Raw genomic sequence first — 10,770 nt, 5'->3', positions numbered from 1 at the left:
TTGTGCCTGTTATCCATAGCTTAAGCCTTACTCCAGTCACAAGTTAGAACCAAAGAGTAAGTTGTGCATTTTTCTGGAATATAGCTTAAATCATAGTGGTTATAGGTGTTATGATCGTATCACAAAGAAGTTTTATATCTCAAGGCATGTTGTGTTTAATGAGAGTGTCTTTCATTATCTTCATCACAGTTTCTCAGTTTCTACATCTCCTGCAATGTCCAACTTCACTCTTGCAGCTTCTCCTATTTCAATGACTAAACCTGTGCCATTTACTTCTGCACTTATAGTCTCTCATGCTCATGAATCTACTAGTGCTACTATCTCTTCTGACCTATCAATGTCTAACACTACATCTACTACTTCCCCATCTGCACCATCATTACATGTCACTGATTGAATTGTTGAGGCACCTCATAACACCCATCCCATGATTACTAAAGCTAAATCTGGTATTCACAAACCCAAAGTCTTCACAGCCATGAAGCATTCTCTTTCTTCTTCAGTTGATCCCCTCACTAAGATACCATCAACACCAACTACTTACCTATAAGCTTCTAAACATGCTCCTTTGATGACAGTAATGCAAGCTAAATTTTAGGCCCTTTAATCCACATGGACATGGGATTTGGTACCTCATCATCCATCTTATAATCTTGTAGGTTGTAAATGGGTCTTCAGAGTGAAACACAAGGCTAATGGGTCTATAGAAAGGTATAAAGCATGTCTAGTTACTAAGGGCTTCCATCACTAAGAAGGCTTGGATTTTTTAGAAACCTTTAGTCCTGTGGCTAAACCATCAACCATAAGAATTCTTCTCTCCATTGTAGTTCATTATAATTGGTTTGTACATCAACTAGATGTTAGCAATGCATTTCTTCATGGTCATTTAAAAAAGGATGTTAATATGGTGCAGCCTCCTAGTTTTGTTGATGCTTGAAGGCCTACCCATGTTTGCAAGCTGAAGAAATCTCTCTATGGTCTTAAATAGGCTCCTAGAGCTTGTTATAAAGCCTTTTATAGAGCTATTCCGTCCTTGGGTTTGTTTCCATCTTCTTCAGATACTAGCCTATTGACCAAGAAAGACACAACTATCACCTTCATCTTGGTTTATGTTGATGATATAATCATCACAGGCAGCTCATCTTTAGTATGCCATACCATTATTTCTCAACTACAAGTTATGTTTCTTGTTAAAGATCTTGGTGATATTCATTATTTTTTGGGAATTGAAGTGCAAAGGTCTTCCAAAGGCTTATTTCTTCATCAATCTAAGTATGCTTTAGATTTGCTTAAGAAAACTAATGTGTTAGGTGTTAAACCATGCAACACTCCAGTTAGCTCTTCTAAACTAGATCACTCTGGTACCTCATTTCCAGATCCCACTTCTTACAGGTCCATTGTTTGTGCATTGCAGTACCTTACCTTGACTCAACCTGATCTAGCTTTTGCAGTGAATCAAGGCTGTCAACATATGCATGCTCCAAGAACAATACATTTGCAAGCTATAAAGCGTATCTTACGATATCTCAAAGGTACCATTGACTCAAGACTATGGTTTACAAAAGTTGCTCAACATCTCACAGCTTGGTCTGATGCTGATTGGGTTGGCTGCCCTGTTGACAAATGCTTTACAAGTGGATATTGTGTCTTTTTGGGATCAAATTTGGTGTCTTGGAGTGCTAAGAAACAAAACACAGTGTCTAGGTCATCCATTGAGGCAGAATACAGGTCTCTTGCTAACATTGTTGTAGAAATTACTTGGATTTGCAAGATTCTTTCTGATATTTCATTTCCTCTTCTTATAAAACCTATCATCTTCTGTGATAACAAGAGTGCTATAACACTAGCTTTCAATCTAGTTTTCCATGCTTAGACAAAGCATGTTGAGATTGATTATCATTTCATCTGATAGAAAGTTCTTTTGCGATAGATTGGTGTTCAACATGTTGGCACAATGTCACAGATTGTTGGTATTTTCACCAAGTCTCTTCCTGCTGATTGTTTTGCTTCCTTGGCTGACAAGCTTTCAGATTGCTCCTCTACCTTTAGCTTGAAGGGGTGTGTTAGGAGTAATGAAGGCTCACAGTCTTATCAAGGGTATGAAGCACCAAATTAGTACCTTAGTCTATATGTTAGTTAAGGGAGTGCTAAGTCAACATAATTAGTTAACTTTGGTGTTTATGTATAAATATTGATTGTACATAGAATCTTAATGTAATGGAAATACAGTTTCACGATTCTCTCTCTCTCTCTCTCTCTAAAACTTTGATTTCTTACTTCTAAAATACTATTTTCTACAATGATGCCCTTCCAACGCTTAGCAAAAAGGGCAGCGCTTTCCCTTCATTCATTTGTTGGGTTTGATAAAAGGATGACATTTCTAGAGATACGGCAGACGGCAAAACACACCAAGCATTTAAAGACTCATGCATGTGTGTATGCGGTAAAGAGATTCTGTCATTCTCAGGTCTTAAGAAGTAGGTGCCAATGAAGGCATTTTCTGTTTATCTATCTTTACTTCTCAAACTGAAAAACTCAATGCATGCATAACTAACCAATTATATAGCGTAATTATTATTGCAGTAAACAATGTTTCACAATTTCTTTGACTCATTTCAACAAGACTAATAAAAAGCAATATCAGTCTTCAAGCTTAAAAGTCTACTGATACATAAGAACAATATATATTAGCTTACCCTATCACCCCATACAAAAAATAAATAGAAGATTTAAGTTCGAATTGCCAACACAAAAATATATCAGTCTGATCTGAAGGGTTCTGGTTCATTGTACCTTAATTGTCGCTTCGTTTATGCTAAGAACTTTAGCCCGGCATAAACTGGAAAGAACTTCAAGTACATTGCTAGAGCCATTTACTTCAGGCTTCAGAAGAATAATAGCTTCTTCTAAGAATTCTAATTTTCCAATATTTCGGCTTTCCATCAAATTCCACTTCCAACTCAAATATTTAAGACAAGTTTACGTCCCACTACTGTGCCCATGATTGATCGGTACTTGTCTCCTAAGATACAACGACCACGTCCTTGTAATAGTAGCACTCCAAATCATAAGGCTCCATGAACCACACGATTGTATTGAAAACTCTCATATGGACTCCATGAGACTCTAATATTTAATATACTATATGTATGTATGAAGAAAAGTTATCTTTATATTTATAGGGGGCTTTCCTATTTATAGATTTTGAGATACCTCTTTGGAAAACATGTGATCATTCATGAAGAGTCAAAAGTTGCAATTCTTCATTAGAATAGACACATATTTCCACCAAAAGGCATCACTTCTAATTTCTGTTGAATTATTTAATTTAATATAATAATAATATTATTATTATTAAATTTTCCAACAAAATTTTCCCAGAAACAGAAGCAAAGGAAGAGAATTCCGGGAAAATTTCAGGAAACCAGAGTAGCTAAAAGAATCATAGTCAAAACTTGGAATACATGCATGTGCAGCTGCATGTTATAAATCGACTTTTCTTGTCTCTGGCAGACGAGGTGGAAGAAGACAAAAGACTTGGCATCACCGTACAGCTTTACAAGCAAAAGGAGGTACAACCTTCTCTGTTTCGTTTCTCTGAAATTTTAGTTCCTAGACCGATACTGTGAATACCAAGGAGTAAATAGTTGTTATTTGCTCCCAAGGTCATCGGTAAATTCATTTGGTTGTGCTTTGCTAGAATTTCATTGAATTTGAAGGTCAAATTGTTTAAAGGAAATTGCGTTACGTTCTTTATTTCTGTTGATATGGACTTTTGAATGCTCTGTATTTTCTTAGGTAAAGATAATCTTACCTCTCAATTCATATTTGTGGCAAAAATTACATAATTGTAATACTTGAAGTTCCTTCTATAAAGTAACATTGGATTTAACTGCAGATATTCTTCAGTTGTAGCATGTAGATGTAGTCCAATACTTTGGGGATTCTTTGGTACAACCGGGGGTATGTCTCCCTATTAGTATCTCTCGCATCACATTCCATGGTGATTCTCTCCGACACTTGAGTTAAAAGGAACAATCCAACTTCTTATCTCTTACTCTATCAATTGTATCTCGTGTTCTCGTGTCACTAGTAATTAAACCTAAAATCATGGTGCAGAATAAATAAATAAAAATCAAGGATCTAATAATCATAAGTATTTCTCCAAATCAATATCTACTGGAACTTCGTATCCATAAACCATCGAATAATCATCCAACTCATCCGATGAAAACTTAGGAATCCAGCTCCTTGCAACTTCAGAGTGGTGGCCATTGGTTAGAAGCTCTAACACCTAAAAGGCAAAGAGAAAATCAAATATATAAAGCAGTCTCAATTCGTGCATGGAGGAATGTATTGTGTTCGGAATTTACCTCACTCATTGCGGGACGCCATACTGAGGATTGTCTCACACAATTGGAAGCTGTAAGCACTACTCTCTGCAGTTGTTCTGCATCATATTTTCCTTCCAGTTTTGGATCAGCTAGTTTGGCTATGTCCCCTGATTCCATAAGAGGCTTTGCCTGCGCATGATATATGTCAACCATTACGTTCCTAAAAAGCCGGAATGGTAAACATGAAGAATTTTCAGTTTGTCTAATCCAATAAATTTACTGATATGTACGTGTCTTTGCACATGCGGTGTGCGTTTGCATGTTATATATATAGAAGTAACAAATTCTTACCCATACGAGAAGGTTTAGTTTTGATGAATCCACAGGCTTTCTTCCAGTTACAATTTCCATAAGAAGAACGCCAAATGCAAAAACATCAATTTTTTCATCGACAATTCCGTTCATGAAGTACTCTGGTGCTAAGTACCCAAATGTACCCTCAATTGGAAGCATAGCATGGTGAGTCCATTTGTTAGGAAGCCACTTTGCTAGTCCGAAATCTGTAATCTACAGAGAGAGAAATTCATATCTAAATTAAACAAATCAATGGCGACCAATTACGTTATACTGAAAAAGGTTGTTTGCTTGTTCACCTTCGGCTCATAATCTGGTCCCAGAAGGACATTTGAGGCTTTTATGTCCCGATGGATTATTCGATGCTTGCAACATTTATGTAGATAGTGCAGACCTCTTGCAACTCCAATGGCAATCTTGTATCTAATAGGCCACGAAAGCAACTCGCAGGATTTACCTGAAAATTGTCTCAAGTAATAATTCGAGTTGTTCTAGCAGGCATAATTAATGTCCATAATTCAACAGGTCATGAATAACTCCTGAGGCAGTAAGTAAATCTTTCTTACCATGCAAAGCAGATGACAAATTTCCTTTTGGAGAGAAATCGAAAATCAGGTAGAGTCCGTTTTCAATGCAGCAACCAAGTAAGTTAGCAGTATTAGGATGGCTGACATGTAAAATTACACCCAATTCCATGAGGAACTCTTTTTCCTTGTTAGCATCCTTGCTGTCCTTGGCCAACATCTTAACCGCAATGCGTCTTCCATCAGAAAGATCGCCTTTATATACTTCTGAATACCCACCTCGACCTACTATATTATCTGGAAGGCAGAGGAAACAAATTGCATGAGAATTCCAAGTAAGCCGGAAACCACAGTGCTACAAGATAGGATGGCAAAACCCCACAGTTTTCAACATTTTCAAATAACTATTTTCAGTACTAATTGTACTGACACTTTTACCTGGTTGGAAGTTGTTTGTGGAATTCATGATCTCCTTGTAGCTGAAGCACTTCAATGAAGGTAGCTGCAGTTCGTTCTTGGATAAACTTCCATTTCGTTTTCTGAATGGTGAACCTAAAAATGAAGTGATGATTCTGCAAGGTGACAATCGTTGTTTTCTTAGGTTGGCTTGGTTTTTGAAATTGGGAGTAGCAAGAGAGGGGGATGCCATAATGGTCGAGTCTGCATAGCTACAGGTATCATCTTCTGTGCTCTGAGATTCAGCTTCAAATTCATGTGAAACAGTTCTTGGTGAATGGTTTTTGTTCCCTGTTTCTTGGACAGTTTGCTTTTCAGAAAAGGATGTAGTTCTGCTACTGTGCATGATATCTTGCAACGACGTTCTTGAACTTGGTTGAAGGATTTCTAATATTAATTAGAGACAGATTAGAATACAATCCAGAGGAATTGCCACACCTCAAACATTTTGAAACTAGCTACCTTTAGAGTTTGCAGATTCTGAATCTGAATTTTGTTGAGGTTGCCTTAATTTCCCAAGTAAAACCAGTGTGCAATTAGCCGGAGCATGCTTGAAGCAATATTTTGTGATGGATGGAGTTCTAATTCAGTGAGGAAGATATGTCAATGATCATGTGATCAATATCAATTATACTATTGAAGAAAATTGGAAGAAAAAAAAAAAGAGTAAGAAAATTTTCACCTTTTGGATTGGTTTCTTGAGCCACCAAGAAGAAGATAGTCAGCTGAAAGTGATTTTGCTTCCTCAATGAGGCCTCTTCCAACACTTGAGCTAAAAACCACTCTTGCTTCTAAATTGACCTGAAAATTAATGTCATGCATATGAGCCTTATTATAACTTCAAAACAAGGTTACCGATACTGAGAACATTTTACAATTTCCAAAAGAAGACGACAATATTTCACATCCTTATGCTCAGGTCACCTGCTTGGATTGGCAACTCCTGGCAAATTCTCCAAGCACAGATATAACATTGGCTTTTGCTCGACGAAGCTGCGATTGATTTTTAGTTGCTAATTCGCGCTTTTTCCTCTCCTCGCCAACTGAAAAATAGATAACCATATGTAAGACTTACAAATACAGATAACTTGAGTAGTTGACCATGCTACTATTTTGTTAGTGATAAACAAAAATATTTGTAAATTGATACAAACCAACTGACCAAGAACATGGATGGCAACAATGCTGTCATTTGGAAGAGCAAGAACTCTTATGGGCCATGAGAGTAATTCCCGGCTGTCATTTGCATCGGAAGACATGCCTACGAGTATTTTAGACGGGGATGAAGGCCGCATTCTGTTTGTCATCAATTAGGTAACTAAGAGGTTGTGGATGCGCACTACTTGATGGGTATAATGTGCAGGAGTACTTTCTTTTAGTTATTTGATCTTGTTGTTCTCGTTGAACGAATTAAGATTATATATACGAAGAGGACTAACACCATGATTAAGTCAGTTGGCGAAGTGTGAGGACCCCTTATAGTTCTCATTCCATTAGTCTTGTTTAACAAGCATGAAAAACTCTTTTTAGAATGCCAATTTTAGGACAACTGTTCACTCTCTCACTCACTCTCTCTCTCTCTCTCTCTCTCTCTCTAGCTACAATTAAGTGTTATGGTTGGGTGCTTTGGGGTATAAGCAAAGTTGGTGGGCACGTATTTGATTTGTCTTATTTTGTAAGCCAACGGAAGAGACTCTTCTGAAGTCTGAAATGTGGTGAAAAGAAGGAAAAAGTGCTACTCTGTTGGATTTGGTAGGAGGGGGGCTGCAAAATATGTGCCACTTCAAAAAAAGCCCCTCACTTTATCATGATTCATGAATGAAACGTTGATAGGACACTACGGCTTCTTATTCATCGTCGGATGAGAGATCGAGAGCGAGAGGAAAACTATAAGCTACACAAGTTAATAAAAAAGAAGCCACTTAGCATTACGGTTGAGTAGTATTCTTTTTTACTTGTAAGTAAGAAGTCTTAGATTCGATTCTCGTCAAAGATGAATTTGAACCACATTATTGCTAACCCCATTAAGGCTAAATCCACCCATGCCCTGTAGTATAAATAATATCATTTGTTTATAAAAATAAAAATAAAAAAGGATTATATAGTTATATCCCATATGTTTTTTTATTGGCATTGGGCATCCAAGGGCACATGTGAAGGTCAAACTTCAATTTAACATATATGAAGACAAAGTTTTCAAAATATGTGTTGCCATTCAGTCTAACAAATAAATAACAGCTCTAGTACCATATTAGCACATATGATGTTTCATTTTAGTTCAATTAAAATTTATAATATTACGAATACATCAAGTATATTTGTCTTAATTATAAGAACTTGATGAAACTTTTCTAGTACACTATTGCACTCAAACCCTAAAAGAATTACAATTTAAAGATTACATTGGCAACCCTTTTCTCAAACTTTTGATAATTTTAAATAGATCAACCCGAATTCACACAAATCATAGCAGTTTCCATAATTCAATTCTGCAGATTCGAACTCTGTATGGCAGTTTCTAATTTATTGGGTGGAGTAAAAACCCGAGAACTAAATCCCAAGCTCCACCACAATGCAATAAACATACGCTTTGTGACCAAAGACGTGACTTGAGCTTTTAGTCTTTCAGCTCTTTTAAGGGCACTAGTATAATTTGGTCAATTACAAAGACCTAAAAACCACGGGCTTGCCTTCCGATAATTAAATAGAACTCCTACACTAATCCCAATACCAAAATTGACTCATAATATTCCTAATTACTAAAGATCGATTTTAGTAAATACACCCATAACAAACAATCAAAACCTTTCTCTCTCCCTCCCAAAACCAAACCATGAGTTTTCAGCAATCTCATCTGTCGCCCCTTTGCTCTAGTTTGGAGTCGGCGGCAACTACTTCCCACCCTCCTTCTAGCTTCTCTCCCCCCCTCTTAATTACCCTCTGTCAACCCCTCCACACTTCATATTCCCTCCACTCCCTCCCCCCTCCCCACGCCGCCCCCTACTTTCTCTTAGCTTTCTACAACACCTCCTTCTGCTCCCCTAATCTCTCCCACCATTTTGTGAGGAGCCTTGTCCTGTATTTGAGCATTTACCAAGATCCGAGCCATGCTTTTGCCAAGGTCTCTTCCTTGATTTAGGGCTAAATTTACTTGGTCATTGGAGTTATGTACTCGATTGGCACCCTCTGTATGCGTTTGCAAAGTTTAATGAAATACCATTATCGTTTTTTTTTTTTCTTTTCAAAGTAAAATGTATCAGTTTTAGTAATGTTAACCTAAATTCTATTTAGAATATTAGCATACAACTCAAATCATTTGACAATAGAACAATTTTTAGAAGGCAAAATTTTGCCCTATCTAAGAACATATGAGAATATTTGAGTGTACAAGCATACATATAACACTTTAAAGTACGCTTTCAAAACAATTCAATAAACTCATGACTTTCAAAGCCTAGTGAATGATGAACAACAGGACTCTTAAACAAATTAAAGAGGAGAGAGTTTGAGTTTCATTATCTCATCCTTGTTTACACAAGGGATCACCCAAGTGGAGGGCCTTCAAGTCACTTCCTTACTCTTTGGATTGTTCCTTGTGTTTTGTGTTCATCTCTCCTTCGATGGTTGCTTCTTTACTTCTCCTTTGCTCGTTGAGGATATGAGGACAGGATCTCCAAAAGTTGCAAGATTGCAAACCTCTAAGTCTCCACACCAAGGATGATGGTGTGAAGTTGAAATGAATTACTAGGGAGAAGAAAGATTGCTAGCTATTTCTCCCTAGAGTGGCCAACCTCTTTGGAAGACAAAGAGAGAAAATGTTTGCTCTTTTGCCTCAAAGAAAACCCTAGAGAGGGAATGGCTATAAAGATGCTTTTATACCACCTTACAAAAACTTGCAATTAAGCCAATTTCATCCTCTCTCTAGCATGGCTGGTTTTGGCTTTGTATGGGCTAATTTCTCATTTAGTTTTAGTTGTCATACAACTTAAATTCAATAGGCCTTGTGGACTAAAAAGCCCTTTTGGGCACGTAACCTGAAACTAACTTAAAAAGTCAATACAAACCTTTCGTATGATTAATTAACTAATTAATTAATTCTTGACTATGCCCAATTAGACCGTTTAATTGCTTATCCATCTCGTTTATATTTCTTCACATTCATCCTTACTCAGTTTATGTATGATCCATTAGGTTCCAATTAGTGAAGCAATGGGCGATTGTTACTTTTACTGGTCGATTGTGAATTGAAACCACATTTCAATTCTCTGTTTGATGAAGATTAGTGTTTGCTAATCTTTAGGGCTTGCACAACCCATTAGTGGCACCTCACAGTATGTCATGGCTACCCAAACTAAGTAAAAGTGGTTGGAGAACCTATTCAATTACAACTACAATGCAATACGGTCATTCTTTGATACAATACTCTTAATCACATTGTTTAACTGATAGTTTGTTTCATGCCTGCAATCCAGTGTGATACTTCTCTATATGATTCAATTGAATATGATTTGGAACATTCTTCCTAAGCCATATCCATTTGCTTTGGCCAAAGACTCTCGAATCATATCTCAAAGTATTCTCCTTCCACCATGGAAGGTTAGAGATCCCTTGTTGTGCATTTACATACCTACATGACTAGATAACTTGACCCCAAGAATGCCGTGAACATTCTCAATGGAATTCCTTTGACTTTGACATAGTCAAAGATCAAGGACCTAACTATTAGACAACTATGATGCCTCAGGTCAAAGGACTTCTTTGTATATTGTAACTTATGAGGTCTTTACATGACATGCATTTTAGAACTCTCTTTTGATTGTTGTTTAGTGTATTCGATTACCCTTTCGTGCAACTATGTGTTTGTCTTAGTGTCCAACACTAAATGACTTGAGACTAGTTGATGTGAGAATTATACGCATACAAATTAAAACCCTCTTGTGACAATTGTAGTATAAGTATAAGTAGGGATCGTTCTTAACGGGGGATTAGGAGGGATTGCAAAATCACTTGGAAACTGACTCAAAAACGTAAAATAAAGTTTAAAACACTGAACTAGACTCAAAGAATGCAAAACTAAACACTTAAAACACTAAAACAAACCA

The 10,770-nt window shown here is 36.9% G+C and overlaps 1 protein-coding gene across 1 annotated transcript; it reads right to left on the bottom strand.

The window, feature by feature from the left end:
- Positions 1-3,799: 3,799 nt before the first annotated feature.
- LOC103932013 (probable receptor-like serine/threonine-protein kinase At5g57670) lies at positions 3,800-7,038 on the bottom strand. The gene is made up of 10 exons (XM_009341542.3): positions 6,831-7,038; positions 6,593-6,711; positions 6,351-6,469; positions 6,131-6,249; positions 5,651-6,055; positions 5,255-5,509; positions 4,988-5,145; positions 4,686-4,901; positions 4,374-4,523; positions 3,800-4,294 (listed from the first exon to the last, which is right to left on the bottom strand). Exons 1-10 carry the CDS (start codon positions 6,973-6,975, stop codon positions 4,151-4,153), a joined length of 1,830 nt encoding a protein of 609 aa, XP_009339817.2. The 5' UTR covers positions 6,976-7,038; the 3' UTR covers positions 3,800-4,150.
- Positions 7,039-10,770: the final 3,732 nt, after the last annotated feature.

This window comes from the organism of the source record quoted next, unplaced genomic scaffold (assembly GCF_019419815.1).
Source record: "Pyrus x bretschneideri cultivar Hongxiangsu unplaced genomic scaffold, Pyrus_bretschneideri_v1 Contig54, whole genome shotgun sequence".
NCBI classification, from domain to species: domain Eukaryota; kingdom Viridiplantae; phylum Streptophyta; class Magnoliopsida; order Rosales; family Rosaceae; genus Pyrus; species Pyrus x bretschneideri.
The sequence above is the reverse complement of the archived record's forward strand: the minus strand, read 5'-3'. Positions and strand labels throughout refer to the sequence as shown.

Coding starts and splice junctions, on each gene's coding strand:
- LOC103932013 (XM_009341542.3), bottom strand. CDS start 6,975: ATGACAAACAGAATGCGGCCTTCATCCCCGTCTAAAATACTCGTAGGC. Junction 5,510..5,650: donor CACAAACAACTTCCAACCAG/GTAAAAGTGTCA, acceptor TCTGCCTTCCAG/ATAATATAGTAGGTCGAGGT. Junction 4,902..4,987: donor GACCAGATTATGAGCCGAAG/GTGAACAAGCAA, acceptor CTCTCTCTGTAG/ATTACAGATTTCGGACTAGC.